Consider the following 26633-nt stretch of genomic DNA (forward strand, 5'->3'; position numbering starts at 1 on the left):
TTATACAACTTCATCTTTACCGTTAATGCTGTGTGTATCGGAAACCACGAAAATCATATCATTTGACGGTTGCTCAATGCTCATACGATCAGCTTCGTCAGATGCGATTAAAAATTGTTCGGAATCTGAATCGATACTAGAGCTATCACTATTATGTCTTTGCTGTTGCCAGTCTATAAGAGTCGCCAAAGCGCTTCTCCCAGGATCATCTTGATTTTCATGATTATTTGTATTTAAAGGATTCTGTCTTTGGCGTGTGAAAGTTCCACCTTGCGTTCCTTTAAAAAATACCAAGCTCTTAGTTCAAAAACTAATAGTTTAACGCCTATAGTGGAAAAGAAACATTAAAAACAAACAAACCTCTGTGACCACCACGAATTAAAGGTGTGTCAACATTCGGCTCTTCATCACTTTCGTCTATAATAAAGTATATATATATTTATTTACATATATCATAAAGATCTAGGCATAGCTTTGACAGTTGTGTACAATAAAATTATTTGTGCAAATAAATACTAACCCCTTGGGTCATATGGAAGCAAACGTCTTGTGATTTCCTGATCAGAATCACTCTCATCTGTAACAACTTGCTCGTTTGCTGCAAAAACCTTGCGCTTGCACACTGGACAGACACGACGGTTCTTAGTTAACCAAGGATCAATACATTTTGTATGATAGGCTATAAAATAATATAAGAGTTATGATAATATGTTTGTGTATAATGGAGGAGCAGATTAATTTAAGGCTTACCGTGCGCACAAGGTAGGACCCTTAATTTTTCACCCTCAATATAGTCTTCTAAGCAGATAGCGCATGTCTCATAAGGGTCTCCCCTAGTATATTTGTGAGTTGGAATCTTTTTTAAACTTGAATTGGGTAATCTGTGTCTGCATTGTCTTCTTCTGTCTTTAATGCATCGTACAATCTTAAGACAATCAAAGAGTGTTTTAACAAACAATAGAAAGAATACAACTATTAAAGTAGCAAAAGAAATAGATGATATTTACATACCATGAAAATAACCATAACCAGGAAACATATAACAACAACAATAGCAAATGGCAAGAGCAAGTGTGTATTAATGTTGAATGGTAAATCATCATTGATTAATACAAAATATAAACGATTGTACAGATAATTTTCTTTTATAATTAATCCAGTAATTTCACTAACAAATACAGATGGTATCTCTATACCTAATGAGACATTTGCAAACATTGGCTCTGAAAAAATATTATTGCTTATATTATTTTATACTATAATCTGCAAGGTCTTCAGATATTATCTTCTGGGCTAATCTCTCTCAATATGATAAAAACGATACAAAAATATTATCTTAAGACAATTATTAACACTTACCTAGCTTATTACTGTTTACATTATGCACAATTGCAACATCAAAACCAGCTTGCTGTGCCATTCTCACTTTTATTTCAAAACTGCAGTCAAAACGAGCTATCAAAGCTATCCAGTTTCCATTGTGATTTGTATCATTAGGTGGGGGCTGTATTGGCTGGCATGCCGTTGGAGGATCAGCATATACAACCATGCCCTAATAGCAATTATAAATTTATATTATTTTGGTGCTGATGTAATGAATGGCTAAAGAATAAGAAGTTTTCATACCTTTATCCCTTCAGTTGGGATTAGACCACCGAATCTAGCTGGCATATCTCTAAACTCTTCTTCTATTTGTTGCCTTGCAGATGCAGAGAATACCAAAATATCAGCTTGGCAATGTAAAATGAGGAAAGCTAAGAACATAAGCCATACTTGGGCTTGATGGTTTAAACAACACTGCCACATTTTTTATTAAATGAAAATGTCCTCCTCTTGATTTAACCTTAATATTCCATAAGGAATTGTTTTAAATGAATCATCATACATATACCTTGTAGGTATTATTTAAAGCACCATTGATATTGCATCAATGAGAAATGTTTTCTCTACAAAAGTTATTGGTTAAAGAAATTAAACAGTGACAAATGCAACTTATTTCTCTATAAAATAAACTACCTTTTTTATTTTCTATTCAAGAAGAATTTAAAATTTAAGAGTAGATATACTGGTACTCTTAAGTATTAAAATCTTGATCCTGTCCTTCTTAACAAGTCCCTGAAATTTTTTGACATTTCTGACAATACCAGAAGCCGACAGTTGGTTTTGACAGTTTGCTAGATGCTGAATATTTAACCAGTATATATAGTTTGTTAAACAAGTATAAGAACTCTTCTAATATCCCACAGGTAAAATATTACACTCAAGAAGTGGAAAACCTTTATAGTATCAGGCATTAGCAGTCTGATAACTAGGTCTTCCTGTATTTAAACAATGATAACAGTCTCATGTATAACATTTACTAGCATAAAATACTAATATATAATTTGATTTTTCAGCAATATACACAAATTCAAGTGACTTTCTGTCATTTACTTTAAATGGCTTTCACATAGAATTTGGACGGCAAAGCTCCATTCAATGTAGGTCATTTTGATAAAAGAGTATAAATAAATGATCAAATGTATTACGCGCAGAGAAACTTTTTCTTCTCTCGTATGCATATACACACGATGTTTAGTCACTCTGTATCATATAGATATAGTAGTATACTTGATTGCGTTGTGCAATAAAATAACTAAAATGAAATACACATTGTGACAAAGAGCACAATTCACTAGAAAGATGTTATATATATTTATATACGATGTCTCTACCAGTCTTTACGTCAAAGAGTTTTGAGGTTATGAATTAAGATCACCTACGATAGCAATGTCATTTCTCTTGCTTTCTCAGCCTCAAGTGCGGAATAACAATTTTTCATCGACTTACAAAGATTAACGTAGTTTTCCGATTTTGTTTTCTTACTGATCACATCGCATTTCGCAAGCATAATGCATTTAGAAGGTCATAATTTCTATTACAATGTCGATACTTATTTAGTCTGATTACACGTCTGTCACTACTTATCATAACGATCAAGCTCCAAATCTTCAAAATGCTTTCCCACCTTTCACCCGATTACGAATTACCCGTTGTTATATTTTATGACAAAGTTGTTGAATCATTTAATGAACCTGATTAACTCAAGTTGTACAAGTTACGTTTTACCCGTTTTACACCTTTATATGACGGAAATTGAATTGAGAAATGTACAATATGTATACGTTATGTATGTATGTATGGTATACAGATACTACCGGCCCGAGAGACCCGGCGGGGCGTTCAGCAAGAGAATAGACGTCATTTTTTCATGGCGCCAAATTTGATTCTCTCGATGTTTTGTACCGTAAAATGTTTATAAAGGTATGCGTTAATTATTATAATGTAATTCAAGCTCTAATATTTTATCTTTATCTTTTAGTTTTTTATTTATATAATACATAGTGTAAACAAATTTATGTACATCTTGAACATTCGAGTATATGTGTACAAAATAATCTGTACAAATTACTTTCGATCAGGGGTGTCCATAGGGGGTGGGGGGTGCTAGCCAGTACACTTGCACTCCCTTGGAATTTTGAAATATAATGGATATGAATTCATAAGACTATATGAAATAAACTTTTGCCACCCTCCAGAAAATATCCTGCGAACGCTCTTGATTTTCATAGTTATTTCTAATACAGCCATTTAACAATTAATTAAATAATAAGTTGTGGCTGATTCATAATTGAATAATCTTTACAGTATGCGTGTACAATAATATCATATAAATTAACAGTAAAAGTTTATTTTCTAAATAAAACCTGCTTTTTGGAGCTTGAATATACTCAAAACACAACAAAACTTTAGATGATTAAATATAAAGTTTTGCTTTTACACCACTGCAAAGAAATAGAAATACATGTTTAAAAGAAATGCATATTATATACATAAGATCTTAGGCGAATAAAGATTTTCAAAAAAGTAGCAAGCTTGTAGTCATAAAATTGGTAATGTTTTATGAAAAATTTTTACACAGTAGTGATAACAGGACTTCTACAATCCAAGGCACCCCTCTACAATATTGTGTCCTATAATGTTATCAGTAAAATGTAAACCTTACTGTATATCAATGAGTTTCTATGACCTGATTCGGAGGTTTCATTTTTATATTCCTCCGCGAGCAAATCTATCATCGAGCATTTGTGCTTTTTTCAATATTTTACTTTTTTGAGCTTTATCAAATATGTTCGATTGCAGATCTATATCACGATCGAATGGCCTCCTAATTGGTTTACCAATAGAACCTTCTTCTTCCTCTTTTTTCTAAAATTAAGAATTAGATTAGAGTAAAATTTATTGAATATAGATTTTAAAATTACTTACTCTTTTCTTTTTATGAAGTGCTTCCTGATGCATTTCTAGCAAAGATTTTTCTCGTTTTCGGTGTTTATTTGATTCTTCCTTATGTCTTTTTTTAGAATGATTGGTGGATTCCTCTTTCTGCAGAAATCTTTTCTCAGCCTGGAAAATATTATGATTTTAGATTAAAAGAAAAAATTTATATAAAAATAAATGAAAGCTGTAACATTATAAGTACCCTTTCTTTTTGTTTTTTTATTTTATCAGCAGGTGTATCAGTCCAGGAAGATCTGTCAGACATATCTGGTCCAGGCCTAGTCCTAAATTTTCGCGGACCCAAACCAAGGTTAACAGCTTGCGCAGGAGGTAATTCTGTCATCCATTCTTCACGTTTATTCTCCTCATAAACAGTCTAACAGAGAAAAGACAAGAAAATTAATAGGACACAATAATAATGTCATAGCAAAAATAATTTTAACAGATTTCATTTTCCTATACCGGTTCCTTAAATCCTTCCTTAATCATTCTGGCTCTGTGTTCCAATTGTTCATGAATGTAACTGCTTCTCGCTGCTGGATGATCCACTGGTAAAGGCCCTATAGATTCATCATTTTCGGATTCTTCATTCTCCATTTCTTTTACTACTTCGTTTTCGTTGTGTTCATCGGTCGCTACGTTATTTGGTAAGGCTGGTCCTATTACTTTAGGCTCTGCCGATTTTTTTAAATGTGGTGGTAGCGCAGGACCAAAAGAAAAATCCTCATCATTTGATGAATTATGCTGCAGCTCTTTGACTGATTCATAAGTACATTCTCCATCAAGGGAACTAACGCGTTTTAGTTTGTTCACGAAAGCTGAAGGCAAATACGGTCCAATAACGTTATTTCTACATTGGTTAGAGCTTTCTATTGCCGAAAATTTGCAATTAATATGTTCACTTTCATTCTCTTCTAATTCTTTCAAATTATTATTACTAGATTTCGTGAGCTTTTCATTGATTGTAATTCTGTCCTCCTTTGACGAAACGATAAAAGAGGTATTTTGAGTATTATGATCAACAGAATCAGACAAATTTTCGTCTGTCTCTGATAAAACGTCAAAATCGGATAAGTCTAAATCTTTGCAGTCTTGCACCTCTACCGAATTGAAACTGTCAATTTGGACCGTTTGTTTATCGGATTGATTGATGTTTGAAGAAAAGTCAGAGTCAGAAACGTCTTCCAAATTCTTTAAAAAATCCTTGTTACTTTTCCTAGTCTTATCATTACGAAGCTTCTCATCTGTTGATCTTTTGCTTAATTCATAAGACCTTTCATGATCTTTTTTAGAAATATGCTTGTACCGAACATGAGCTTTACTTCTATGTTTATCGTCCAAAGATTTATCACGAAATTTTTCCTGAGATCTTTGCTTGTAATGATCTTGCTTGGATCTATCCTTGTAACGTTTAGAGTCGCGTGATCTATCTTTGCTATCAAAAGAGTCCGACCTTTTAGTTTCTTTTTCGCTGATAGCATTATTTTTAGTGTCTCTATGTTCTTTTACCTCTTTACTATCATCACGCTTAGAGCTTCGTGATTCGTGCCTCGAATACTTTGAATGCCGAAGCTCCTTTTGCCTCTCGCTCGAATTTCGATCATCAAACGTTGAAGATCTATGCCTATCAGTTTTTCTATCTCTCAAGTCATTTCCTCTCTCATATTTGACTTGCCGGTCTCGATGACTTTTTTTCTCTGAATAAGATTTTTTCGATTTAGAATGCTCTGTAACGATTTTCATCGTTGGTGCCGTATCTTTCCTTGTCGCCTCAAAACGAAAGCGTCGTCCATCATCACTATCCTGACTTTCTGAATCGGAGTCCATTGTTGTCATAATTAATTACTTGCTGAAATTACAATAAATTCATAAGTTTTGGGTATAAATATAAATATATAGAGAATGTTTCATACATTAGTAGTGGTAAAAATAAAGAAATAAGTATCTATATATTATCATTGAAAGTATATATATGTAGATATACGTAAGTAGTTTTGTTACTATTATTTGTATTATAGGAAAAGAAGTATTAACCAAAAAAGTGCTGCCTGTAGAGAAATATATGAGTAGCCAGTTTATTTAAAAATATACATTAGTTTTATACCCTATATTATAATCAAATTATGACCAAAATACTGGTAGTTATTACTCCTTGGGTTTTTCAATATTCTTGGTTTCTGATATCTTCTTGCCTAGGTCAGATATTTTTTTAGTTTCACTCGAATCTTGCTCTATTTTTCCTGTCTGTAATTGATTAGATTGTACCATCTTCATAATTTTTGCTCCACTATATTTAAAAGACTTCAATACTCCAGCAGTCAGTATTCCTTTTAAGCTTTGAGTTACACTAGATTGCCATACAATTTCTTTTATACACCTTTCTAATATTTCTGAACATTCTGGATCATTTGCAATGGCTCGTAAACAATCTTCTGTGTCTTTTAGCCTTGGACCTTGGGACCATACTTTTACAAGTTTAACCTGGGGTCTTCTAGGCAAATGGTTTAAATGATAAATTTTGGCAGCTGAACTAGTATCCTGATGGCAGCTGATAGCCTCTTGCTCTGACTTTGGAATCTCTACATACCCTTCAAAATGTTTTAAAATTGGCCCGTATAGCTGTCTAAATAGTCCCAGTTGAGGAAAAACAATATTTTCCACCTTATTTTTATTTTCACCAAATAACATTCTAAAGTCACCACTATAAGAGAGTCTAGTAATTGTTTTATAAAAATCAGTTTCTGTAAAATGTTCGGGCAATAAAAGAAGTGCAGCATGAACAGCTGAATGTAAATTCTGTACTAAGGCTGTGCGTAGTTGTGAATCTTCCTCAGGTTCTACTAATACTTTTATAGGCTTGTGCAAACGTCCTGCTAGATATAAATTATTCCAGTCCAACAGATCTTCTACTAGTGCAGCATCAGAAATTACTCCATATTTAATTTTTTGTTGGTTTGGCATTGTAATAAGTGTGTTATAATAAATATTAGCACCCCAATTTTCCTGCACATGACTTATAGCTTTATGGCCTAAGAATTTTAATGTCCAAGCATAATGCTTAGGATTCCGTGCTAAATTTTCATTATGCCATTGATTTGGATTATGTACAACAAAAATAAGATCTAGCATCTTTTTACCTTGATGATTTAATTGTGAAAATGCACCTGATCCATATGCAAAACAAAATTTCATACTTTTTGGAAATTCTTTGAGAATCCATTGTAAATTTGATACTTCCACAGTTTTTGCCATCATTTTGTTTTCTTAACCTTTACAGAACGTGATTGATCACTATAGTTAATGATCCCAGTATTGCCAGTATTGGCTGGTACATTCACAGTCAAATGTCATGTTGATATGCGTAGTGCGTTTCTGTACGTATAAGTATTCTTCTCCAAATGTCTCCAATCAACGTGTGGGCGACAAAATGCCAATTTTGGGATTCCTGAGTCCATAATTGTAGGATATAATTCTTTATTTTATCTTTTGTTAAGCTAGTGTATATACGATTGTAATAAAATATGAGAGTGTAACTGCATGTATTATATACTATGTACGTACCAATTGACATAGAATTGAATCAGGGGGTTTTCTCTACAAGCAGCTTTTCCTTGTCCATGTGAAGTAAGGGGCGATTCACAGGCATCGTTCGAACTCGACTTAGCCTCAAGCACTATAGTATAGTATGTATGTCACGTAAACTATAATATGAGTATCTCAAGTTGAGTGAAGGAACGTCTACGAATACGACCCTGATTGAGCCACTCACGGACACGGTAAACTACACGTGTTGGAGTTGGTCAGCTTCTTCACATACACAATTCCCACTAATTCCATTATTTACACTGCCTGATTCAATTCTGTACCATTCATTTCTAGTACACATAAATGTGCGTAAGTTACAAGTTGATTCGTCAACTTTTCAGCAAACTTCACTCGGTATTTTTTATTTATTTATTACTGCACTATAACTGAAAAATCGACGGTTCAATTTGGTACGCTGTATGTACTGTATCCGTAGGTGGCTACTCATTGTTTTTTTAGTAACTTGCTGATAAAAAACACTTAACTTATAATAAAAAATATAAGAGTGTATTACTGATAATGAACATTATTATCGTTTTTATAAAATTGTTTACATTAAGTAATGTAAACAAATATTCATCTTATGATTTATCTTTCATCTAATAAGGGCCATATCTTATATAATTTAATATAATCTTATATCTATTATTAGAAAAAATGTTTAAGTGTGTTTGGAATAGTGATAAGTTCAAACCAAAAAATTTAGATCTTGTACAAAATAATAATTTGAAAGAACTTTATTACTTATTCAAAGAAATTTTCATCATGATTTATTTCCTATATCATTAAAAATTCTCTGAGTGAAATTTAACCTCCGGAAAACCTTCCTCTTGGTAGCCTATAGATCCATCAGCTAGCTTCTTTAATGTTCATGTCAATTTTTTTCTGTTACTAATAATTTTCGATGATTAAAAATTCTATCGGACACGAGCACCCGTAATCATTAAACGAGACTTAATCTTAGCGCTACCTTGGCTAAGATTAAGTTTACTCACTTTAATCTTTAAACAATGTTTAGCTTTGTCTTTGTCTTTTGGCTGAAGGCCTTGCTTAGTACCATTTTATAGTACGGGACACACAAGCCAAGCTATTGCTATATATTGGATCCTTCATATTGACATTATGGAATAAAAACGCCGGTCAAGGATACAAGGTATTACTTGAAGACTGAGTTGAATTTTACTATGGCACATTCGTTTCGCCATGACTGTGTTTGGTAGTGCAAATGTTAGATTAAAAAGAATATGTTTAATTTATTTTTCTATACATGTTTCTCGAAATTCATGCTCTAACGGAAGCCACAAACAAATGGGCCAATTTTGAGAAGAAAACTTATATTATTTTTTAATTGTATTAAAATTTATCAAGTTACATAAAAATTTTTCTTTGTTTGATTTCAATAATTTTTCAAATTTGAGATTCGTGGTACGAAAATATCTTTTAGTTCACAGCTGCTCTTTCTGGTAAGTCAGTCATACTTTAAGAAAACCAACAAAGGATTTAAAAAATACTTTTTTTTGTTTTTTTTTTTTTTCGAAAAATATGACTGTTTTACTAGAAAGAACAGTAAGCGAAGTCACCAAATCGTCTAATGAGTTTAACATCAATCTTCAAATAACACCCTATCATAGACACGTGTTTTGCTCTGTAATGTTATTGGTATGATGGATCCTGTTAAAGATTAATTACAATTTAAATACCTACACAAGACTTAACCGTCAAAAAGAGCATTATCAGGGCTTGCTGATTCAGAAGCACATTGCTATGCCATACCCATGTGTTTCTAATAATTTTTACCTTAGGATGAAATTAACCGATTTAACGGGATCCCTTATATCGACATTACAGAACAAAACGCGTGATAGCGTTACGGCATTATTTGACGATCAATTTCAAACTCATTATATCAATTGAATAACGTCGCAAGTTCCTGTTTCTAGTAAAATGTCACATTGCAAATTGCTTCTATTGTTTTCTTAAAAATCTGACGGGGTTACCAAAAACAGCAGTTCTCGACGTCACCAAAATAGAATAATGAGTTGAAAATCGGTTTTCAAATAATGTCATAATCTTGTCCAGAAATTTTGGCCTAAAAGGTCCTTTAGGAATCCCGTTAAACGTGTTTTTCTAAAATCGATGATCCAGAAGGTATAGAAATAGATAATATTGATGAAATGATTATAAAAATGAAAGTACTTTTAATATAACGAAAAAAAAAACAAAAAAATAAACAAATTTCATTTAAAATTTGAAAAATACAATGTTTTCTTTGGTAATGCCTTACCTAATGCTTTTCTTGAGGGCAAGAGAATATTTATTAGTGTATTTTACTTTGTTTGGAGCTCAAATCATATAGGCTGTTTATATGCTTAGTTGAAAATGATATTGATTGACATTTTTTCAGATATAACAAATCTTCAAGCTTTAAAGTAAATATTTGACTTTAGAAAACTCTGTAGAAAGGTAGTTAATTTGACTTGTTATGCCATATATCATTGTGGCTTCTTTGAGTACACTCTTCAATGAATGGAGTTAGGTATAAATAATTTTGTTAGTAGCACCTGGTTTTTGAAGAATGCTTGTTTTTCATCACCTTCCTCAAGATCAGTTAAAATTAGTCAAACTTGAGAGTTACTCCTATATAACACTTCATTGTCAGTTAACCTATAAATTTATTTCATCAATTTTACAGCCATCATGAACTAAGTTCCATTTCTGTAATTTATCGAAATAATAAATATTGAAAAATATAAGTAACGGAGCAACTTAATTTTTATTTATAATATAAAGTATTAAATAAAAATGCTCTTACTAATTCTCCTTTTTTATATATTCAGTTGAATAGCTTCCTTAAAAATTGTGGATGATGATGGTACTGAGGAATGCGATTAAAACTTTCTTTGAATTAATTATAAAAACGATTCCCAAGAGTCTTTTTCTTTGGTGTAACAATAAAACATATTTAAAAAATTGTATAGAAAACAACTGGACATTACTTTAGCGTTTGAAATGTTGACTAGTTCATCTCAAGCATAGTGGCTACTTTAGCTACTTGGCTTGGTTAAAAACTTAAGGGCCGTACTCAATACTCAAGACGTGAGAAGTAATGGAATATAAGCGCCACCAGTGGCGAAAATAGTCAGTATGTATAATCCGTGTAACCAGACTAACCAGTTCGGCCGTTTACTGTATAACTGCGTGAGGGCAGCACGGTCCCAAAGTCCCAATATGGATAATAATGTGGTGTTTTTGTCTGTCTAATTCTAATCTGTCTATACTACTGTGGGCAAAAGGGGAACTACAAAATAGTAGTACTGGGTGGTACTGGGTAGTACATACTATACTATGTCTGGTGGAACCAATGAATGTCATATTTGATTCTATAATAAAAGTTCCATATAATTAAAAGGTACCTTATTAATCAGGGTACTTAAGAACTCTATTTAATCTGTAAAATAATTTTATAATACGCCTGTATATTTTTATTAGTTTAAAAAATACTTTATTAAAACATCAGTCATTTTATTATTTTCAGCAGAAAAGTTTTGTCAATTTATTGAAATATAACGCATCTTGAGAAAAAAATATTATAAACTGTTCTGTTTTGCATTAACAGGAATCCGTATTTATATATTACAGGGTGAAAGTCTACTTGGCAAATTGTGGGTGTATCTTTTTACGGATTTTAATGTTATTGGATGATTTTGGAAACGTTAGAAGCTTATCTAGAGCAGTACAATGGAGAATATCCCAATTTATGCTTGAGTTTTTAAAATATCAATATCACTAAACAGGCTTCCAATTGATAGACTGGTCATGACACCAGAACCAAGATCGATGTTCAACAACATTCGGTTATCCCGCAATTGCAGCGCTATGAAATCGCCTTGCGTTCCACGAGAATACATCACAACATCATCAGCATTATTGGTTTTAAATCTAAATCGTATCAAATGACGGTCCGTCTCAATTAGCCCCCTCTGAAAGTCCATTTTCACCAATGGTGATCCGTTGAAGGCAAAAACGTCGGATTCTGTCATCAAAAACAAAATTTTCATTAAATTTTAGGAGCTTTACTTATATTACATAAAATAAATCCAATGCTTCAATGATTATTTAATTTAAATCTCCTTACCATAGTCACATAGGAGTCTACGCTAGTTCTATTGCTTGTGTAGGAAAATGTATAGTTGGTAGAATAAACGACTGCTGTTCTCCAATTTTCTGTTAAGCGTTTTTATTTTACTTTTACCTCACTAATCAGTCTTTTATTAACTTCTTTACACTATATAACTTCCTTGAAGTATAGGGATGCAAAAAGAGAAAGATGGGGTCATGGGGTCCTTATATATATACATAATATTACATGTAAGGTCATCCATATATATATATATGTTTTTCGCAGTATGCGTTTATCTGCAAAGTATAGTTGCTGACATTGAATTGCCTATATGTAAATTATGTGCATGAAACTGTTGCCAACTTAAAATTGTTGCTGTGGTGTCAGCACTGATCGCCGCCATGTTGCTTGCTCGTGCCGCCACACTTGAGTGACACACAGCACCACCTATACTATATGACACTTATATTTTGAATTCATCCGTTGTTGCTTTGCGATCTGCTCCAATAGATGGAGATAGAGGTAAAGTTCACCCCATAAACGTTTTCATTTGCAGCGCCGCTTACTGGCAAGGATTGTTGCGTAATGAATGTGGTATGTGCAATCTCTTCGACCTCCTCCCAAATCTCTGCCAGTATCTCTACCTACTAGGCTACTAGTGATTAGGGATGAGCAGGGCCAGCAGGGGGAAGATTGCACATATACTCATGCCCATTGCCCATTGCCCTATTCCGCAGCAATCCTTGCCCGGTGAACGGCGTTGCGAGTGAAAACGCTTATCCAATGAACTTTACCTCTAATTCTTTCTATTGGGACAGATCGTAAAATATGGCAAAAGTTAAAAACAGTGTCTGGATATGAATGAAATTTTTATTACAAAACGTAAATATTAATTAGGTTCCAATAATTTATAAGTTGAATTTTTGTAATTAGTTATTAATTAATTAATTTACTTTGTCAAATTAAATGATTTCAATCCTTGGTGCTGATGGTATTTTTGTCTAGGGGCTCCTTTCTGTAATATTTCATTTTGTTGGAATTATTATATAGTTTTAGAGGATATAGAAAAATTACTCCTTGATATTTTTTGCATGAAAACATTTGTTCGGGATATGATATTATTGGAATAAATATTTTATTTCAAAATAATTAAGTTGGGTAAATATATAAGTTAAATATTCTTATTAAATATATACCTTGGTGTTTACAGACTATAAATACTTATTCCACTTTATGCACTCTATTCAATATTCAATACATACTTATTTATAGTAATGGAAATGAATTTCATTAATATTAAAATAATATAGCGAGATCACGAAGATTGTTGCAAAGAAACAGGCGGGGACTGCAAAGGAATCTCATCGTATATGTGTTCATTATGTGTATCCACAGCTGAATGTAGACGAATCAGGGTTGCTGTGGGCTTGTCATAGTGCCCCTCCAGAAAATCTTAGAAAAAAATGTACAACAAATTGTTAATCTTATTATATTTTATTTCATATACTAGAAATATTTTCGTACCACGGAGATTAGCTGAGATCCTAAGTCCTATGGTTGTTGAGCCATTGGCATAAGTATTCATCGAATCAACGTTATCGAGCGTGAAAATTGTTGCTGGATCCGAACAAGATGCGAATAAAGGATTTACTCCTACCGTAGCTCCTAAAATACACCAATGATTATTAGTAATTTTAAATAGCTTTTAATCCATTCACTTGGTTGTAAGTTTTCTATTTTATACATTTTAAACACAAATTAATTCATCTCATTATAGTTATGATAAAAAACCTCTATTTATTAACCACTTCAATGACAATGAAATAGTGTCATACCCTTAAATTTTATATTATTAGTCTCTAGATCAGCTCCACATAGAGATTGTTATGATAAAAAAAATAGCGAACAGTTATACGACGAAAGTATCTTAAAGTAAACGTTTAATGCTTCATCAGCATTTTTAAAAATAATGAAATCTTCATTTTTACCAAAATATAATTATTTGAAATCTGTTTATTTTTTCTTAAATTTTCGCTGTACTGCCTTGTTTTAGAAAACTTGGCGTGTCTTTGAAACATTTACAGTATTTGCTTGGGCCCAAACTTAGCCTGCTTAGTCACAGAAGATTATTAGGATTAGATCATGCAGGTAAGAAAAGCAAGCTGAAGACTGATTTTATTATGAGAAGGACAGAAGGAAAAGGAAGATTGGCAGATCATATCAGCGTCATGTAAACGTTGATACTCACTTGTAAGAGTGCCGTTGCCAACATTGTTACCATCATAAATCCCTCCACCACCACCAACAACGATTCCAATGCTTTCTGCTTCTATTCCTCTTCCTCCTCCATTCTCGACTATCGGTGAAATCCTTTTAAGAGTTCCTACGTCTTCGCGTGGTTCGTGACCCTTTGGTTTCTCCGTGTCATATATCGATAGTCGAATAGTTTCAAAAAGCTTAGAACGAATATGAAGAATCATTAGCACTGCCACCGAGGTCAACCCAAGGGAAACAATTGAAGCAACCACGATCAAGGCAATGTCCAAGGATACTGATGCGCCCACAGCACTGTCTAGTAGTCAATTTCAGTTATTAGTACATTTCGATTCACTTCCCAAGTTATAAATGCGAAGGCATGCCATCAGGTGCATTTTTGAAAATTTTATACATCTCAAGACGTTATTCTTATAGACTAATTTTTATTCTTATTAAATTTACTCAATCGTGTTAAAATGCTTTTGCTGGATTATTGTTTAATTTTTAGTATAAATATCGAATTAAGGTGATTGAAGTCTGGAAATAACTATTTTGATCTATTTATGTTATATCCTCGATTTATCCAAAGTTTCTAATTCTTATAGTATAAAAATGTTATAAAAGTCTATTTCACAAAATGCTTAAATCAGTACTAGCATGATTTGATTTATTTCAATTTAATTTTAATCGCATTGTTTAAATAGTGTTAGAACAATGCAATTTTTGTTATATTTAAGGAGAAATACTATAAAAGGTGGTATGTTAAGATTTCTTACCCTTTTGGACATTGGTTTTGACATAGTCAATTTTTGGCGATGGGTCTGTGATCAGAGCATCCTTGCTCTGTATTTGCCTGAGAAAACTGTCCTTTGAGGGGAAATTTGGAAAATCCCTTTCCAGTGGCCTTCTTTCAGGTACGGAGACTAATACTACCACTGGTTGAGACGTAGTTGACGAATGCTTTGTAGTATCTTCTGTTCTGGCTTGTGCGTAATTCGATGTTAAAGTAGAAGTTTTTCGTATTTCTACTACTGTTGTTTTGGTACTTGGTTTTACTGTAGAGGTTACTGCATCGTTTTCCACCTCTGAAAAAGTATATTACTTCATTACTACTCCTACATTTAGTTTAATACTGTCCTATATTAAATCTATTTCAAAATAATTTTCCTATACAATATTTTCATTTATTTGCATATTTCAATATTAGTTACAAATTATTTTTAAAATACTCTATTGTTTAAGACGATATTCCATAAATATGAGAAAAATCAAGATAAAAGTGAAATAAAATTGTTACCATGTCCTACACTGCTAATCGCATTATAATTTGGTTTAATATCTAAACTAACCATTACTTCGGATAAACAGAGTCAGTAGGACACCTAATATATTTAAAACGATAATATATTAAGGGGAGATATACACCTAGATGGTCGAAAAAAATCAATTTTTTTTTGCATTTTCTTTAAGCTTGAGGTCGCTAGAATATCTCATGAAAACGGCAAGTTAACATTTCTAAAAATAAGCCAGTTACAGCTGAGAAAGTGAAACTGATTTTTCGTTCCAAACCGGCAGACAGGTAGTGGCAAGGGACCCTTCGACCCTTCGTGTTTCTTTTGTATGAAGAACAGGTATCCCTGTATGGGGTATCCTTAAACATCCTTCCAAGTATGAAGGAACATACCATATTACCGTTATTCACCGCCAGAAATAACTTGCAGAAATAGATTTCATTGTAAGTTGACAAATTTAATGATTTATTCATTCCCAATTTTTCAAACGCGTTTTTGTCAGAACTACATTTTTCAAATCGGTACCAGAAATTTCTCGAAAACTAATGAACCGATTGCCTTGAAATTTTGTGTAGTTATTCTATACATAATTATCTAGTCTTTGTCATAGGATTTTTTTTCCGTAACTTAGTTTTTGTTTTATAGGCAAAATAATAACTAATTTCTGGTCCGAAAATCACTACTTTTGTTTAAAAATCTGCCATTTTGTAATAAATCAATATTTTCAAAATCGGCTATGACAAAGATTAGATTATAGTATCTAATTTAATAATCTTTTTCGATTTTCTTTCTCAGGTGATTTTTGAAGAAAGGCCAACTGGTACCGCATGCGTGGATTTCTTTACGAAGCTACAAAGATCGTTGTATTACATTGGATTTACTTGAAATTTTTAAATAAAAAAAAATTGAACACATAATTGAATGTATATGCTTTTAGATAGTTGAAACCCCAATCCAAAATTTCAAATAATTTTCCTTAAAAAAATTCATAAAAATGACCTTTTTTCCGGCTTCTAGGTGTATAACTCCCCTTAAGGGAGTGTCAAATAAGGAGTAAAAATCGCAGTTACCTTCGTGAGATCCTTCGGATACGATAATTTTATCGCCATTCTCATCGACCAATGGTATCGTCAGATTTATAATCTCTAGTTGTTTCTCGGTTGTCAATTCCTCCGACCAGTCTAATAGAGATCCATCGGTTGTGTCGTCGTTGAAAATGCAAGCTCCAGTTTCAGGATCGCAGCTTGTAAACTTGTCCATGCAAACACAGGAACTTTCGCATTTCCGGCCCCATTGTCCATCAGGACATTTTTCCTCGCATCTGTGTGTAGTTTTATCATACTCACGTTATTCAATTAATCAGATTTTTGTTAATTTTATAAATTCATCGAAAGGAACGTACGTAAAAATTGTCTTTCCTCGTGGAGTGCTCATTTATCATATTTTATCATTCATGCTTGATCAAAATTATAAGACAGGAAGGAAAGATAAGGGATATAATTATCTTACCGTGGTCCAAGTAATCCTAGTGGACAATGGCAAGTGCCATTCACAGGATCGCAAGTCACATCCCGTTCGCAATCGCATTCCTGCGCGCACAGTTTCCCCCAAAATCCCCTCGGGCAACCTGCGAAAATCACAATAACAAATTTCAATTTGTATATCTATATCACTGTGATAAATAGCTAATTTCTATGAGTAAATCCTGTTAAAATTAAATTAAGATCGCAACAATTAGGTCAATTGTTTCAAACGTATTAAATTTTAAGAGATACAAGCAAATTAATATAAAACTATGTAATCTATAAAAAAAAATTGTATCAGATTTTTATCAATTAAATATTCCTCCGGAACTACTCGTGGAATATCCTCTATCTAGTGAAGTTATTTAAAAATTGAACGAATGAAAGAAATTGGCTTGATTTTACCGATAAGACCGACGATCTTCTTGAAAGTTTTCGCGAAAGTGATAACTTCGTAATTTCCGGGCTTTCGTCATTTTCAAAGCGTTCATGATTGCTTTTGGCGCAATCGCACGATGTGCGTTTGACGTGCGCGCAACATCTCTCGATCCTTTATGCATTCGTGAACAATGCCATTATTTCATTCTTACCGATGCCAACCGTTATATTGCACATTTTTCTGACGAGGCAGGACTTTGCAATCATCATTATCCTTCTTATTAAAAAAATATAGTGTCATTATTTTTTATTTTCTTTGCACTCGTACCGTCCCCATTTAATACTACTAAAAGCAGCTGTTACTTATTTTTACCCGCATAAAATCTAGACCTGGCCTCCTCTACTTGAACACCCACACTGGAAGACCTTGGCAGTACAGGTCAAAGTTCACCTGCGTTAGAATCCAGTATTGGAACTTAACCACGGTTAGGCCGATCGTTAAAAATAAAATGTTTAGTTTATATAGATCGTCGTACGTTCTACTCATTATATTTCTTGTTCCTCATATTTATCAATGTTCAATTGCATTTTTTTATGTACTTAGAGTGGAACTGCATGTTGTTTATATTTCATGATATTCAGAGGTTGACGTAATCATCTACGGGCGGGAGTGTTGTCGAGGTCTGGGAGAGAAGAGCGAGGTGCGGGCAGAGGCGGTTGGAGACTATATACGAAAGTGTAGCAAAACTCTAGTGCGTATACCTGGCTGGGACTGATGTGAAAGCAGCCGTTTTCGGCTTGGTAAACTACGCTGGAAAGAGTGACTTTCCGTGCACGTGTGATAAATGTACATAGTGATGGCCTGTTTAGCCAGTAGTTTCTTAGACTTTCGTGTCCCGTTTGATTTTTACATCGATAAAGCATTTTTGCTAAATAACAAAGTCGTATTAATTAGGAAGCTTTTGGGACGGAACGCATATAACACATTAGTCGCGATAGTATTAAGAGTATATCTACTCATATGTTTTTGCATATTGTACAAAAAGTATATTTTATACCCACAAATTTTACATATGACTGTGCAACGAGCAGATTAGACATTTTAATTGCTAAATTAAGAATTGCTGTAGATAGGGTGGCCGATTAATTATGGCAAGACCTATAAATTTGGAAGGCATGGATTAATTATAGGAAAATAGTTCCTGTACGCTGATTTTAAATACCATTTTTAATGAAAAAGTTATCGAGGATTACAAATTGCTTAATTCGATATTTTTGATCGATAAAGCAATTCTTCAGACTTGTTCTATTGACCTGACATCGCTGGAATATTTCTCAGACCAATACGAAGCTTCGAATTAAATAATTTGTAATCCTTATTAATTTCTTCATTAAGTCACTGATTTTAGATTTTTTTTTGCAATTATTCATAGGATACGAATTTAAAGATTGGAAATTATTAACTTGCCATCTGAATACGATTACTTCACTAATAATTACTTCTCACTCTTTCTGTAGTAGATTATCAAGAATAAGATGATATAGTGTAATATCGATGATTTTTATTAGAATGACAGCGATGTAAATAATTATCAAAAGTATTTTTAGCAATTGTTAGAGAGCGAATCTTGGCTAATTAAATGCGTTCGACTGTACGAGACAAGAAATGTTATACTGATAAATGAGTACTGTTGTAGAAAGTATGTGCAATCTGCATTTGAGATGAAATACTGCAGTGCAAAGATGAAATGTGTGATTTGCGATGTTTCCAAGTTGTAATGATGCAAGAATGGAATTAACACTTACTCTGAGTACAGTCGTCTCCATGGTAGCCGGGCTCGCACTGACATTTGTTCGGTGAAACGCACACTCCTGCCAGGCATTTCTCGCAAGAAGGTACACACTTGCCCTCCCAATCATCTATTTTATCAATTTCGAACCATTTCCCCGGGCCTTTTACAACGGGCTCTACTTTGTATCCTTCGCAGCATTCGTCTACAGTTTTCCACTTTACCTCCTCCTACAATCGTAAAAAATTTTCAGTTATAATACAATATTATATTAATAAAAATAATTATTAAGACTAATAAATAAATTTTTCGGCTAATGGTGATGAATCTCAATTAGAATAACCAAGACGTGAAATGGGATATTTCAAACAGTCGATAAGGTAAGCACGAATTATCGTCAGAACCTCCCTCGATTCATTATAAGCTTAACGAGCATGAGAATGAAATTGATAAGATTGAAAATAGAACTATTAAGGTTACGAGGAGTCGGTATACGTCTCTGCGATTGACAATGAACACCAGGTATTGAGTTACATAATTAAGAAGATTGTTCAACGATTTCCGCCTATTGATATTTATAAAAAAACATCTGTTCCATCCATACTTTCTAACCTATAACTGCATATAAAAACCCTAACAATATAATAATTTTGGCTCTTCTTTTCCTTTTTCTTCTCTCTTCCCGATATCCTTTTAGAAAATTGATTTACTAACAAGGAAGAGGCCCTATGGTAACTGAAAAATAATGAGCTTCCATTAATTATAGGAAACTATTGAACATCTCTTCGGAGCTGTAGTAGCTATAACTATCTACATGAAATTATCCTAAATTTCATTTTCCCCGACATTATCATAAAATTGAAATTAACAAAGTTCCACGAACGATAAATAATTTTGACGTGTATGCGTTTGATTAGTCGAAAAACAAGTGTTTACTGTAACTTTACCAGTGATCTGACTGAAATGCATGAATTTGTCTTAAAACCTCGCAGAAATATGGACTAAAACTGAATAAAAAATTAATTTAAAAAAGAATATTTATTTTTTTCCAAGAAAATTCTTGTAGTTTGTAAGATTAATTAAAAGAAAAAAATCATTAGGAGGTAGCACGTGTAATTACAGCCACTATGAACCGCAATTAATTATCGAGTCACCAAGTGCAGTTTTTTCTGTGAAAATTCTTTCGTAAATAGTTTGTGCGTGATCGAAATAGTCAAAAATTCTTTGTGCAATGATTTTTCCACGCGTTAGAATTATCGATGAAATTTAAAACCAAGTGAGTATTCTTGTTTTCGCTTCCGTCCAATCCAGCGGGCGATGACTGGCCTACGCCGTCTCTGCAGTTATACTATACATATAAACACACATCAGCACGTCACTACGAGCTACACCGCATACTTGCTCTCACATGACGTTACACAATCACGTATATGGACGGATATACGAGTATTCGGGTGAAATAAGTTCTTTGACACAAGTGAAGAGAACGAGACACGTAACCATCGACTCTGGTGAATGACTTTCAAACAACACACCTCTCTCGCCAGCGATTGACCAGTAGCGATAATTGCTCCCCCAGTTTTCCTCGATTCGTCTTTCAAGCGAAACCTGACTGAATTCTATTCGACCGTGTCCACTAATGTAACGGGGAACGTGCTCTACTCATTTCAGTTTTCTACCGCTTAGTCGAGACTCGAGTTATATTGATAAATATATGCATTTTTTTTGGTTATTCGATATTATATATTAATACGCATACATAGGGTGTGCGATTTGAGAGTATCAAGTCTGAAGCTCTTGATAGAAAGACTAGTTTGAGAAGAACTATTTTATATAATTTTTTAACATTTTTCGAATTCTATAACAATTTATTTACACCAAGAATCTGCAGATATTTGTACGTAGCTTGGTACATATTAATAATATGAAAAAGATTTTTAAGTTTCTTTATCTTTATTGTAATATCTGAAAAGTATTATAAATCTTCTTAATATTTTCACTATTCAATCAGTTTTCTAGTATTTTAATATAAACTCTTATCCTAATCATATTTTTATGTAATTTGAAAAATACTGATAATATTATAAAATTCTTTAAGACTTTTCTGTTCAGAATTAGTCCTTCTATACAGGGTGCCCGGATTGCAAGCTTTAAATCGCACATCCTTTATAATACCACGAGAATCGCTTTCCGATCTCTGATGATTTTATTGATTTTTATTACTTTTTTCTGTAACTCATAAAAAATAAGAATTATAATAAGTTTTGTAGTAAAATAATAAATAATATTTTTTGCTAAAGAAAAAAAAAATAAAATAAATTTTAATAAAACTAGAGACGAATTAAGACGCTGATGAAACTGACCTTTATACGCGTGCGTTCTCTAATCTCGGTCCGAGTATTTGGGCATCTTGGCGGAATTTGTAAACACCACGTAAACGTGTTGACAACAACTGGTTCGTTGTAGGTTTCTCTGGTAGTGACCGTGTAACTGTAAGTATTTGATGAATTAGACATTAAACTTCATTGGCTTTCCTTATTTAGTTAGCTTCGATATATATCAAGATCAGGTGCACAATGCGTTATAAAAATATCAAGGCAAGTATTATGCATTCATTTTCAAGGTTCGCTATAAAGACGGCGCGCAAGTGATTTAAATTTCTTTCTGCAAGTTTTTTTAATTAGGTCAATTAAAAAATGCTAGAACAAGGAGAAGAACTTCAAACATTTATTAAAATATTATTAATCCTATATTTTTAGGACTGTCCCTTTGGGCAATTTCGATCTTTTAAAAGTGTATATATGACCAATATAACTCAAAAGTGTTTTTTTTTATTTTTAACAACGAAACAAAAAATGGGAGAAAAACTTGGTCGTTCATATCTACTCGTATACATAATCATTTGGTACTTGAGCTAAAAAACGTCTCCTTTTCTATTGTGTTTGGTATCCAGTGAACTGTCTAGACATCAGTGATTTGGTTATTCTAATCCAAACACAAAAGACTCAGGTTCACAGACAAGGGATTAAATAACGTTTACTAGTGCGAGGACTTAGAAATATTGACAAAAGATAATAAACATGACTTATTCTATATATTATTTTTATATTCTATATTCTTTGATATTTGTATCACTTACTTGACTTCCTTTCTGCAAACGTTCTCCCCCACTAATGCTCTTAAAGATGGGATTGTCACGAGAAAAAATACTATCAGTATCCTAATTCCTCTCATTGCAAATTTGGAGACTCTTAAAAACCTAGAAACATATATAGGAGTAAACAAAAAGATAAGATATAATTGATGTATCATATAACGTAAATAATATTTCAGAAGTAAAAATGATATGTTCCTTTTGAGATTATTCTCGTGATAAGGGTTTCGAGTTATAAATGCTTTTATCATTATAATATAATGTTACATGAATTCCATCCTGTCACAACATTCTATCTCCATTGCACCAAGATGATTCATTAACTCATTCGTTTTACTGAAATTGAATCTCGCTCCCGTTGAATGAATTGTTTGTAAATAAAATTCAAGCAGTTATATTTTATGTGGATATTACGTAGCTTATTTAAAGCAAAATGACTTAAACTTGGTGAAGAAACCTTTATAATTTTGACAGCTTGTATCAATCTCAATTATGATGAAATGAAAATGTAAAAATGTCATTAAATGCCCTCTGTTGACACGAGCAACTTTGTACTTTCCAGTAGGCAATTGAGGCACAATTATTTGATGCGTTAAGTTACAACTGATCCCTCGCAAAGGACGTTCTCTTCGGCAGGAAATATTAAGTTATTTCAATTGGTTGATGTACTATGCGATACAAGTGTAATACGTTCGATCATAAAGATCTGTTGAGTACAAACATCTGCAGGGTAGCGTACTTTATATGTGCTTATCGTTTCAATAATGCCCCATTTACTATTATATAGCTATGAATTATTACAGCGCAAAACGTTTAACAATATATTAGAGTCATACATTTTTTACTTTATCCTGACAAATTTGTGTAGTGTATAAAACGGGTACTCTCTCTTATCTCTTCGTATTCTCTATTCAAACTTGCCAAGTTTGATTGTGAGATTTGCGATGATCTCAGATAAGAACCTATTTCTTTTGCGGTTAATGTCAGATTAAAGTAGAATCGTAAGCTATTTTGTCATTGACATTTCCCACTGGAACGAAGGTGCATTGTTCTTATGTAATATCTTCTGCAAAAATCGTATATTAGACACGTAGCATTTATTCATTTCGATATAAATCTTTTATTGTTTCTTTACGGGCATAATTGCTTATTTTTAAATTGCATTTGTAGTGTGTCAACAAGAGTTACTAACGTAGTAAAATCTACTTTTTACCTATATTCGATTGAATAATTGAAATTCTTCAGTAGTAAATGACGCATTACGAAAATCTTACTTAGAAAGGCTGTGCTGGGATCAAAATTTGCACCGAGTCATTGATTTATAATTGTAATTAATTCTTGGAAAATGCAATACATTTTTCTATTTCTAGAAACAGACAAAGCTAAGCTAACGATTCTATACTTACAGACTGATTCGTATATTAACATTTGGCTCTTTACTGTACATTTGAAAAAATCTTAACTTGCACACTATCTGCTAGTAAATATTAAAATAGATATTTCTCCCAATGTTAGATAGTAAAATGAAAAAGATTAGGAGTTACCTTAAATATCATCTTCATGCAAAAGTGGAAGTATAAAATACAATTAGAAATTGAAACAGTTAACTGCTATAGTTAAACTTGTAGATTAGGTACGTTTAATTGGTTAAATCGGTATAAGTATATTACAGTGACACATGGAATGTGATTCACACATTTTTTTTTCCACGGTGGCACGTGGGCGGTACAAGGAGAAATGAGATGGGAGCAAATGAACTACTCTACCAGTAGCTGAATGGCTAATTATTTGGGTAATGCATAAATTTTTTGAATTCCATCATATTTCTTATTTGTGTTTAGCGATTTTTATTAGTAGCCATTGCGAAATACGTCATATTTTACAGAGACATGGAAGAATCGTGCAAAAGAACTAGTTGTGCTCTATTTTTTCAGGTTGTAATTGAATATTTTTTAAAGAAGGTCTCGTAAGAAAGTTATCAGCTGCTACACGAGACTGTCGGATTTACGGTCAAGTACTGACTACAGGAAAAGGCTCAAGAGACTAAGGGAGTCCCCCTTGCCCCTATCATATGTCTTTACAAACCGATAGTGAGAACACAGCCCATAAACCGTCATTTCTCAGAACACTTGTAAAATATATTCGTTATTTCTATTTTTGACCCTAGCATTCTTTTCGTAATATTATCCTTAGTATTTAATTCAATGTTAATTATTATTCGCAGGGAACTTTAATATCCAATTTTGATAAAAATTTGCTCAATGTCATCCTATTGTAACATGTCCATCATAAAAATTATTCTTTACACCTTCAAAGATTTTATGATAAGAGAGCAGCTACAACGTGCCATAACCAAAGTTTGATTTACACTACTTGCACACTGAATCCTTCAATTATTTATATATATGCATATTTTAATGTTGGACAGTTTCAAAATTTATTAAAACAATTTTGTGCCTGACAGTCTTAGGATTGGACTGGTCAAGAACAGGAAATGACCTCACACCCGTCATATAGGGATTTTACAACTCCTTTCTATTACTGTTTTATCAACACTTTGAATTGAATCAGAGAAAATTTCCCTCAACGCCAAAACGAATGATACGAATGATCATAATTTTATCTCCAAGATATAACACGTTTTTGCATCATTATTCACGCGCATTTGAATAGGGTAAATATAAAAAATATATGTTTTGATAGATGGACGGTGATCTACCTATATCTCTTTACATAATTTATGAGGGGCAGAAAGGAATAGAAAAGTGTCCAGAAAGAGTCATAAACGTTTACTCGTATATATACGAGGGGAATGAATAAATATTATTTTATTTTGAGCAGGGTATAAGGTTAAACTGGCGTTTCTCTTTCGCAGCTTTTACGAGTTTATCAATACGATTACGATCAGCATGATCTACGCAACCAAAGCGATTGTATCCATCGGGGATCAGTGATTTCTGGCGGGAAAGTGGAACGAGAGAAAAGAAAAAATAGAGGGTTGAAAAAAGGTTAGAAAATTGCTCTAAACGTTCCTTCGGCATTCCTCGAGCTACAGGTAGGGGTAGGAAGTTGGCAAATGGCTATCGGGCAACTAGGATGTAAGTTCAGACTAAATTACCGACTCTCTGTAAGCGGAGAGTGGCTAAAATGCAAGTGGCTATTTCCGTGGGCGCGTGCCAATCGATGTAAACTCTTACGTGAATGTTTGGTAGTTCCTGCAATGCGTGTATCATAAAGGACTGAATTTTTTCATTGTTACGCCAATCCACAAGATTGCGTAGTAGCTATAGCTTTATCCAACGTTCTTGGTACAAAACAGCAGCCGACTTAATGGACCAAGCAATTATAGCAAAATTATGGACTGTTAAATTAGAATTGATGATTAATCGAAAAGCAAAGAAGGGGAAGGTTCTCACGGCTCGCTCGGCAAATTCATCACGGAGTACAATAATTATCGCTTCGAAGCTACTGGAATGTACAATTATCCTCCAAGATAAAACCGGTCGGGTATATAAACGCGTAGCGCTGCTGGACGTCGAGGAAGAATTATTGGTACCATTGCTTAATAGACGTTCGAGCATTATGGCCACTGCAATAATAAGTATATACACAGCACCGCCAGTCAACTCGGTCCTACAACTCCGTGCTCCGCTGGATTAGTGCCTCGGCTTATCGTCAATAACGAAACAACGACCGTTATTACCCCGAACATCCAATGGATGCAGGAATTTCATTGTGCGCGATACCGTACGTGTTATCGATCAAACATTATGTTTTCCTTCTACGTACCCAATGTATACCATAAGCCGAATGCCAATCGTCGCAATTTTATTCCACTCAACACGCGCGCACCAAACTCATCTATGGTCCACCATAGTGTCAGTCTCGCGACGAGTCCTGCATCCAAGTGTCGATGTCGAATTGCCCGGAATTGGCGAGTTTACATGGCGCATCGGAGGTCGCTCGATCAATTTTCCAGATGGACGTAAGAGTCGGAGGCGAGGAGACGCGTGAATTGCGTGGGAAAACGATGGGCGACTGCGTGTACTTGCCGGCGGATTCAAATTCACCGACTTCAGGAACGTAACGAGCAATTGTCGTGGTCGACACTCGGAATGCACTTGTGGCACAATGAACTCCGACCCTCCGACCACGATCGCGTCGTGACGGGGGATCTGGCCGTGCGGCCCCCGCGTACACCCGGAGGGACGGGGC

General features: G+C 33.5%; 4 protein-coding genes across 14 annotated transcripts; all 4 read right to left on the minus strand.

Annotated features, from left to right (window-relative positions):
• On the minus strand, positions 1-1806 carry LOC136772727 (E3 ubiquitin-protein ligase RNF13-like). Its single transcript, XM_066725854.1, has 7 exons — positions 1627-1806; positions 1360-1552; positions 1012-1223; positions 751-925; positions 521-679; positions 361-417; positions 1-278 (listed from the first exon to the last, which is right to left on the minus strand). Exons 1-7 carry the CDS (start codon positions 1804-1806, stop codon positions 1-3), a joined length of 1254 nt encoding a protein of 417 aa, XP_066581951.1.
• On the minus strand, positions 1805-10966 carry LOC136772328 (protein starmaker-like). Of its 10 annotated transcripts, none has more exons than XM_066725230.1 (7): positions 10718-10966; positions 10467-10569; positions 4783-6169; positions 4523-4696; positions 4309-4446; positions 2017-4248; positions 1805-1946 (listed from the first exon to the last, which is right to left on the minus strand). In XM_066725230.1, the coding sequence occupies exons 3-6, from the start codon at positions 6154-6156 to the stop codon at positions 4090-4092; spliced, it is 1845 nt and encodes a 614-aa protein (XP_066581327.1). In that variant the 5' UTR covers positions 6157-6169; positions 10467-10569; positions 10718-10966; the 3' UTR covers positions 1805-1946; positions 2017-4089. The 10 variants fall into 10 exon arrangements, with proteins under 10 accessions (XP_066581327.1, XP_066581324.1, XP_066581323.1 ...); XM_066725227.1 differs by having other exon boundaries at positions 7882-10569; XM_066725226.1 differs by having other exon boundaries at positions 10467-10620.
• LOC136772329 (phosphatidate cytidylyltransferase, mitochondrial) lies at positions 6380-7859 on the minus strand. The gene has a single exon (XM_066725235.1). It carries the CDS (start codon positions 7573-7575, stop codon positions 6466-6468), a length of 1110 nt encoding a protein of 369 aa, XP_066581332.1. The 5' UTR covers positions 7576-7859; the 3' UTR covers positions 6380-6465.
• A 2224-nt stretch (positions 10967-13190) lies between the features above and the next one.
• LOC136772521 (uncharacterized) lies at positions 13191-26633 on the minus strand. Of its 2 annotated transcripts, none has more exons than XM_066725564.1 (10): positions 26208-26633; positions 22404-22523; positions 21628-21754; positions 19281-19494; positions 17083-17200; positions 16644-16894; positions 15058-15366; positions 14274-14597; positions 13550-13690; positions 13191-13477 (listed from the first exon to the last, which is right to left on the minus strand). In XM_066725564.1, exons 1-10 carry the CDS (start codon positions 26219-26221, stop codon positions 13341-13343), a joined length of 1755 nt encoding a protein of 584 aa, XP_066581661.1. In that variant the 5' UTR covers positions 26222-26633; the 3' UTR covers positions 13191-13340. The 2 variants fall into 2 exon arrangements, with proteins under 2 accessions (XP_066581661.1, XP_066581662.1); XM_066725565.1 differs by lacking the exon at positions 26208-26633 and adding an exon at positions 22876-23099.

This window comes from Prorops nasuta, unplaced genomic scaffold, assembly GCF_024137725.1.
Source record: "Prorops nasuta isolate Cenicafe-Biocafe unplaced genomic scaffold, Cenicafe_Pnas_1.2 PNAS00004, whole genome shotgun sequence".
Taxonomy (NCBI): Eukaryota; Metazoa; Arthropoda; class Insecta; order Hymenoptera; family Bethylidae; genus Prorops; species Prorops nasuta.

What these genes read in the sequence shown, in the direction of transcription:
- LOC136772328 (XM_066725234.1), bottom strand. Translation starts at nt 6,156, where the DNA reads ATGACAACAATGGACTCCGATTCAGAAAGTCAGGATAGTGATGATGGA. An exon ending in TAAAAAAACAAAAAGAAAGG is followed by an intron (nt 4,447 to 4,522) that starts GTACTTATAATG and finishes AATATTTTCCAG; the next exon opens with GCTGAGAAAAGATTTCTGCA. An exon ending in CACTTCATAAAAAGAAAAGA is followed by an intron (nt 4,249 to 4,308) that starts GTAAGTAATTTT and finishes TCTTAATTTTAG; the next exon opens with AAAAAAGAGGAAGAAGAAGG.
- LOC136772329 (XM_066725235.1), bottom strand. Translation starts at nt 7,575, where the DNA reads ATGATGGCAAAAACTGTGGAAGTATCAAATTTACAATGGATTCTCAAA.
- LOC136772727 (XM_066725854.1), bottom strand. Translation starts at nt 1,806, where the DNA reads ATGTGGCAGTGTTGTTTAAACCATCAAGCCCAAGTATGGCTTATGTTC. An exon ending in TGGTTATGGTTATTTTCATG is followed by an intron (nt 926 to 1,011) that starts GTATGTAAATAT and finishes GATTGTCTTAAG; the next exon opens with ATTGTACGATGCATTAAAGA. An exon ending in GCTTCCATATGACCCAAGGG is followed by an intron (nt 418 to 520) that starts GTTAGTATTTAT and finishes ACTTTATTATAG; the next exon opens with ACGAAAGTGATGAAGAGCCG.
- LOC136772521 (XM_066725564.1), bottom strand. An exon ending in TGGAGACGACTGTACTCAGA is followed by an intron (nt 17,201 to 19,280) that starts GTAAGTGTTAAT and finishes TGATTTTCGCAG; the next exon opens with GTTGCCCGAGGGGATTTTGG. An exon ending in ATCCGAAGGATCTCACGAAG is followed by an intron (nt 15,367 to 16,643) that starts GTAACTGCGATT and finishes ATACTTTTTCAG; the next exon opens with AGGTGGAAAACGATGCAGTA.